This window comes from Pteropus vampyrus, unplaced genomic scaffold (assembly GCF_000151845.1).
Source record: "Pteropus vampyrus isolate Shadow unplaced genomic scaffold, Pvam_2.0 Scaffold352, whole genome shotgun sequence".
Lineage (NCBI taxonomy): Eukaryota > Metazoa > Chordata > Mammalia > Chiroptera > Pteropodidae > Pteropus > Pteropus vampyrus.
In genome coordinates this window covers 989,367-997,130 of record NW_011889133.1, presented here as the reverse complement: position 1 = coordinate 997,130, position 7,764 = coordinate 989,367, and the positions used below count along the sequence as shown (strand labels likewise).

The following is a 7,764-nucleotide window of genomic DNA, read 5'->3' as shown; positions in this document are numbered from 1 at the left end:
TTCTTTTTATCCAAAATGAGAGATACATCTTCAAAGGATCCATTGTCTTCCTTTTAACTGCTTCAAGATGAATGGCAAAGCCCAGGGTTTTCTGGTCTTGATCAGAAAGTCAGTGTGGAAGATTGAATTTCTTTCTTGGTACTGACCTTCTGCAACAGAAATGGCATCCTGAGCATTTAGTAGAGGTGATAGGTTTCCATACTAATGAGCCTGACACGTCCGGCACAAAATCAGAGACACATGCACCTGATAGTTGTAAATGATGTAAAGCCACGTCTCTGAAGAACTAAAACCTCAAGAGTTTATTCCTCAGGGAAAAAATTAAAGTGATTTCATTGGCATTTGTCCCAGGATTTTCCTCAACCAGAGGATTCCTGAAAAAATAATGCTTTCTTCCCTTCGAGAATTTCCTTGAAGCAACAGATCCACTTTGCCTCCACAGAGAGTGATGTGTTGAATACCGAGCAGCAGCCTGGGTGAAGCGAAGTGGTGCGCTCTCTGGATCCCGAGGCATAGGTTCAAAGCCAGATCTCCAACTTGTTCATCTGGACAAGTGGGTTTTGTTTTGTTCTGTTTTGTTCGTCTTCTTTTTAGTTTCTTTTTGTTACCTCTCTGTGCCTCAATATCATCATCTGTAAAATGGGGATAATAACAGTACTTTGCTCACAGAGACATTGGAAGACTTGATGAATTATTATATTTATCATGCTTGTGAGGGCACATGACCCATGAAAAGTGCTCATTAATGTCTCACCATTTTTGTGAAATTACAATAAAGTTGCAGAAGCAGAACTAGGAATTAAAAGAGAAGTGACAGCTCAAAGTATCACTTGCTTGGTTCAAGGCAAAACTTAGCACAGGATTTTAGAAAAAGGCAGGATCATTGTGAGCTGAAGTGGTTGGGAATAATTTTATGGGAGGATTTAGTCTGGAAAGACATTAAATAGTTTGAGATAATCTGAAGGTAACAGGAAAAACATTCCAGGTTGGAGTAAGGGGATAAATAGAGGAAGGGAGGCAGGATCACTCAACTGGGCTGGAATGACACTTCACACAGAAGAAAATGTGACCTCAGAGGAGATGAGATGACAGGCAGAATAATAGTCCCCAAGATGTCTATCTCCAAATCCTGGGAACTGTGACTACGTTGCCTTACATGGCAAAAGGAATTTTGCAGATGTGATTAGCTTAAGGACCTTGAGATGACATGATCTGGTAGGACTTTCTGAATTATGGTCAGGGAGTGGTGTGATTAAGAAGAAATGGTCAGAGATGTGCAACTTTCCCGCGTTGAAGGTGGAGGAAGGGGATCATGAGTCAAATGGTGTGGGCACTTCCAGAAACTAGAAAAAGCAGTGAAACTACTATTTTCCTAGAATCTCCAGAAAGCAATGCAATACCGTCAACACCTTGACTTTAGCCCAGTAAACCCTACATAAAACTTTTTGACCTAGAAAACTTTAAAATAATAAGTGTATGTTCCTTTAGCCACTCAGTCTGTGCGGATTTGTTAGGGCAGCAGTGGGAATCTAATACAGACAGGTTAGATGATGTCAGACAACACTTTCTCTGGAAAGCTTCTCTTGATCCCTAAAAAGAATGTGATTCCCCCACTCCTGCAACAAGGTGTACTCATGTAAAACTGCAACTAATTTTCTCTTGTCTGCTAAAAGAATGAAATTTTCTTGACATTTTGGTCTGTTCTTGATAAGGTTGTGAAAGTGTTTTATTTTTGTCTTTTAAGTAACTCGCTTTGAAGACAAAGATTCTGTGTTTTGTCAAAATAATTTCTGTGTCACATGTTGTCATTATCAGGTCTTTGATTACTTCATATTCCATCTTTACTAGACTTACAAAAAAAAATCCTAATGGATTGAGAGAAATGCAGTTTTCATGGTTTTCTTGTATGAAAGTAAGATATGTTACTATAAATGTTTCAATAATTGAATACTTCTCAGGTTAAAGAAGCTACTCCAGTTCAAATATACAAACTAGTACAATGACTGTCTGCAAGTGTCTTAATGGCCACCTGGAAGTTAGTTCACCATTCCAACATACATTCAGAACAGTTGGCAATCTTTTGTTGGGTTTGCCTTGCAGTTGTGAACTGATTTACCTCTCCTGTTTCTTCCTTCCACTCTCTGGGCTACTGTAATTTAATTTAAGGCATCTCAGAATTTTTTCCTTGTCACAGCAATCATAGGAAATCAAAATACCACCTCTGAGCTATCTCCAAAGAATCTTCATTCCAAATGTCCCTCCCCACCCCTTACTCCTAAATGCAAATTGAGTTGCCAATTGCTGTTGCTCTGAGGTCTTACCTTCCTATTCCCACATTCTCTTCTGTTATTAATTTAATTCATTAAGACATTATTCCTATGAATCTGAACAGTGAACAATTCTCAGAACAGAACTAAACTTTGAGCAGTCCTCCACTCAAAGTTTATAAAACCTTTCAGCTCTTGCTCCTTGCAGAGCACTCATCTTAAACTGCTCCCCATATTTCGGCATGCTTAATAAATGCTTGAGTTAGTGACTTTTCGGGTTTTTTTGTTTGTTCTTCAGTGTGGTATTTACCTCACAGAGTTGTTGTAAATGTAGAATATGCAGGAAAAGATTTCAGCACAGAACAGACTTCATAGCAGATCTGCCATCAATGGTAGTAATACTGCTGCTGCCAATCCCTAGAACAACATTCATACCCTGATTTCATGGGATGGTGATGATGATGATGACGATGATGATGATATGAAGTCAGAAAAGGTAAACAGCAAATAATTGGGTAGCAACTCGGAAGTATCACAATGAAACAGTGAACTTTTTGAGCATAGAACAAACTGAATATTAGAGCTACATTGCCAGCAGTAAATTCAAATGTGAAACAGCAGATTACTTTGAAGAATTTAAATTATTATTATCATTAGTAATGTCACACAGTGTTGCAGATCTCAGGTAATGGTTTCTTTACTGATAATCACCACCAAATTGTTCGCAGACATTTTTGAGGAGAGCGAATTATATAAATTTCTTGTTGCATATTTCTTTGTCAAACTGTATCCAAGTTCGAGTTCATACCACAAGAGAGCAAATAAGAAGTGACAAAGTGTTGGGGCAAGGAAAGCAACATTATTCGAAAGTCAGCAAACCAAGAAGATGCTGGACTAATGTGCTAAAGAACCATCGTAAGAATGTAAAAACTCAATTTTCTTTTATGTCAAGGTAGGGAGAAAGGAGAGGGGCAAGAGCAGATTGATGGCGTCAGACATCTGGGCACCAGCAGGAGTCCAGTAAAGGTTGTGAAAATTCTTTGTTCTTAGTCTGTTGACTCTAGTTGATGTGAGTCTAGTCACGAGGTTCTTGAAAATCTTTAATAAACCATCATTATTTTTGTATATACTTCTCTTACCTTCTGAAAAGGGGCATTTTGGGATTTGAGGCTATTTCAGTAAAACTGGAGCCACAAGCAGAATTCCTCCAATGGTTAACATGTCCATGTGTAAGACTAAGCAGAAGTTAGTAAACATGAAGACCATGGACACGAAGCAGGCTGGAACGAGATGGAGTCAGAGAGGACGAGCATTTCACTTTGTAACGAAATCTCTAGAAATAAATTAGGTTTTTTCCTGCAATAAAAGCCTCTGAAATTAAGGTGGAAATAAAAACACAGCAATTTTTTTTCTCACTATGACAGGGAACATATAAGAATTTGTAGCCTTGTCCCTTGACTTCAAGTTTTATAGTGTTAAGTAACGGACTTTCTCATTTTTGAGAAAATGCTGAGATTCAGAAGGTCAATTCATTTTTATAGGGAAACAGTGTGTGACACTCCAACCACTAAAAGGCCAGCCTTGCCTTGACGATACAGACTCATTGGCACTTGTTCAGGGTCCTGTCCTCTTCTCAGAAGATCAAGCTTAGCATGTAAAACATCAGTGGACAATAGTTCTTTGTGTTTGTAAAGCAAGTTATCTCTGAACTTTATCCCTAACCCAATCCACGGACATCCAGATTTCTTAAGTGAATTGTCTTATAGTCTTGTAGCCAGTCTTTACAGAACTCTGTACCAGTTCAAGGTTTGGGGAGGTTGGATCTGTTCTACACAAAGTTTTCTTCTGACTTCAAAGGTAAAAGATGGTTGAAACCCTAAAGCAAGCAGTTTCTAAAGGCTACCTTTTTGTAACATGATTGTCCAAAATTTTTTGGCAATTGTATCTCACAATGTCATCTTTGGTATGATAAATTTATTGAAGCAGATGTGTAATTGGATTGCATTCATTCAGAATCATTGAAGTTTTTTAGATAAAATAGTTTGAATTAAATATAATAAATTTATGCTGGCACATATTAAACAATAAGGTTTTTTGCTTGTTTATAATACCATACTAAATTTTTTATAGGTTTAGTGATTCCAACAACTTTTGTTAGATTATTTTTTACATAGCTATAATTAATTACCTCCTTCCTTGTAAAAGCATGCTATTCTCCCATTGAAAGATTGAGGTTTTTTCCGTCTTAGAATGAAGGTTTACACTAATAACTTCCTTGAGCGATGGATTCAGCAGATACCTGGGATGATATTTGAGAATCAAATCACTCACAGGACAAATGGCAGCAAGAGTCCATCACTGGTAGATCGGAGTAGTCATAACCCTAGCATTACAATTACTAACCCCACCTGCAGTGAACTTAGATGGCGTAGAGGTGAAAAATGTACATTGGCTTATCCAGTTATCTTTAAAAGATGTACGATAACTATAGGACTATGAAGTTAGTTATTGTTAAATATTAATACGATAAAAGATGAAAATAACAGACTCAGGCCAGATACTTTCCCACTCAAGATATGATGTGAAAGTCAGATAAGCAGTATTTGAAAAGATCCTCATCTCCAATAATAAGAGACAAGACTTATGAAAACTCAATTTAAGAACCTGATGGTGGAAAGCGGAATAATAAAGAAGCTCAATTCACAACTTCTGGAAGTGTCCTGTACAAAAGTCAGGACTCTGATGGGGAAGGAGTTGAAAACTGAGAACTGAAATTAAGATTTCTCCATGGATATGTTTGAGATATTCCAGTTCTCCCTGCTTCTGAGCCTGCAGAAATGGCCTTCTTCCTCTTGCTGGGAGAGAGCAGCCTCCTCTTGCCCAGAGAAAAAAAACAGGGCTCACCAGAGTCAGATGTTGCCAAAGTAAATAAGTGCTTTTCTCAAGATCTAACTCCACTTTCCCTCCTGGCCTTCAGAGTTAACAACCTGAGGCCATACTCAGAATGGTGTGTCCCAATGACTAAGAAGAAGTGACTTTATTGTTCACAAAAAGAGTAACAGGCCTTGGTGGAAAAGCACCGGCCAGAACCAAGAAAGCCAGGAGAGGTGTACAGAGCACATGTGCTCAGTGTGGGAGGGATATAAAGCTGAGTAAGGAGGAATTTACTAATGGGGGAGAACTCGAGCTACTCACAAGATAGCTTGTAGGAAGACACCAGGAGTTGATCCTCATGAGCTATGGAAACGGGTCCTTGAATCTTTGAAAAGCTAACAGCCTACAGTTGTGAGGTAGAGATTTCATTACCTCCATGGCACAGTGTTGAAGAAGGAGCCTCAACACTCAGTGATGTAGAGATTCTTGAAAATATCTATGATATCAGACTAGAGAAGGTATCAGTGTTTCCTGAGAGGACACCCCTGGCCCAAGAGCAATAAAGAAAAACACTATAGGAGAGACTTCGGTTTGGTGAGCAGCTCAGTAATGTGAGGTGCTGATATGGACCTAGGCTCCTTAAAGTCAATAAGGATGATAAGATTCCAGAAAATGAATCTAGGGTTGATGCCAACGCCAAAGCCATAAAAGATGCAGTGGAGATAGTCCATTAAATATATAATACAGCAGTCTGGCCCTTCCAGAAACCAGATGCTGCTAGAGAATGGCCATAACTGCTTCAAGTTCAACCAAGTAGCAGCCCAATAGCAGCACCATACTATACAGGAGACCATATGTGAGGTTTCCCATAAATGGTATATAGCAATGATTTGGGGAGTGTATTCTTTTCCATTTTCATTAGAAAAAAAGTATCACGAACCATTTATGTTCATGTGAGATGAAAAACAATGTTCATTTACAACATTGTTTCAGGGATATGTTAACTCTCCTGCCCTCTTTAATCTAGTCTGCGAATATCCGACCCCTAAGATATCTGTTGCTATCCCTACAATGACTGTAGCATCATCATATTGATAACATCATACTGATAGAGTAGGTTATAAAAGCATTTTCTAGATCATTGCAGGCCTTGTTAGAACACATGTGCTCCAAGGGTGGTAGATAAACCCTACGAAGATTCAGGAACTTGCCCCTTTGTCTGTTTTTACAACTCCAGCAGTTAGGGACATGCTACAAATCCCCTCCAAGGTAAAATCTATGAAGAAAGATCCAGTGTCTGCTGATAGCCCTCTTTGGGATTGGGAGGCAACATACATCACAGCTAGGAATAATTCTCTAGCCCCTGTACCCCATGGCAGAGAGGCTGCCAGGGTCAAGTGGGATGCAGGACAAGAAACCGCTGCAGTGCAAGCAATCCTGCCACTTCGGTCACATGACACAACAGACATTGTAATGCAAATTGTAGTGCCAGGAAAAGAAGTAGTATGGCGCTTATGACAAGCTTCAGTGGGAGAATAACACAGGGAGAATGAATCAGGAAATTCTATATGCAACAAAGAATGTTACGGTATTGAGAAATAGTTCCTGGGCTGTTTCTGGGCCCAGGAAAACAGGCACTTCATGTGAATAAGCATCCAGTCCTGCCACATGAGTGGGATCTTTGCAGAACCTCCAATAAATAGTGTCAGATGGGCACAACAGCCATCCGTCATAAGATGAAAATGGTACATTGAAATTGAGCCCCAGTACACCATAGGGCATGATTAAGCAATGATTCAAATGTGTATGATAAAACTTCTCCTCTCCTACCTCCAAACCATTCCGATTGAAGTATTAACAGTCAAAGGATTGTCATGTATTCTTTATGGTTCTCTTTATGTTCATTTACACATGCATATACATGACATTTTATTCATTACAGAGCTTTAGCCCTTTTCTTTAATAATTAGTGCTACACATTGATCTTTGACTTGATTTTTTTTCACGTAAGAGTGACAACACACAATAGTTCTCTCCAGGTTAGTATGTGATTACCTAATTCAGTCTTTTCATCGCCGCACAAAATTTCACATGATGGATATTCAACTTATTTCTATTATTTTTCTTTGCCACTTCAGATAATGCTGAAATAGACATAATCCTATGTATTGGCACTGATATGTCTGTAGTCTAGTTTTCTAAAGGAAGGATTTCTAGGTCAAATGCCATATTAGGTTATTATTTTAAACGAAACTACCAGATTATTTTGGAGAAATGTAGTAGTTCATCCTATCTGCAATTCATCCTATCAGCAGGAAATAATAGTAGTGCACATAGTCAAATAGGCGTTTCACCATCATCGAAAACTATCAAAATTTCCTCTGCATGAAAGTCACTGCCTAGTAATCTCATTTCATTTCATTTACTTGATGGATCATGAAGTGGAACATTTTTTACAATTTTTGCCAATTTGTATTTCCACTTCTGTGAATTGTTTATTCATTTGTCTGTTTATCTATTGTTTTCCTTCATTGATTGTGAATTACAGACATTTCCTTGAATATTAGGGGTATTATCTTATTCTTTGACACATATACACAAATGTTTTCTTTCATTTTATTAT

General features: G+C 38.3%; 1 protein-coding gene across 1 annotated transcript in view; it reads right to left on the bottom strand.

Moving 5' to 3' along the window:
* Positions 1-286: 286 nt before the first annotated feature.
* The window catches only part of LOC105304786 (olfactory receptor 5G3-like), a 9,196-nt gene continuing 1,718 nt past the window's right edge, over positions 287-7,764 (bottom strand). Inside the window, exon 2 of the mRNA XM_011379064.1 lies at positions 287-320. Coding sequence (XP_011377366.1) covers positions 287-320 — 34 coding nt within the window. The remainder of the gene's footprint in view (positions 321-7,764) is intronic.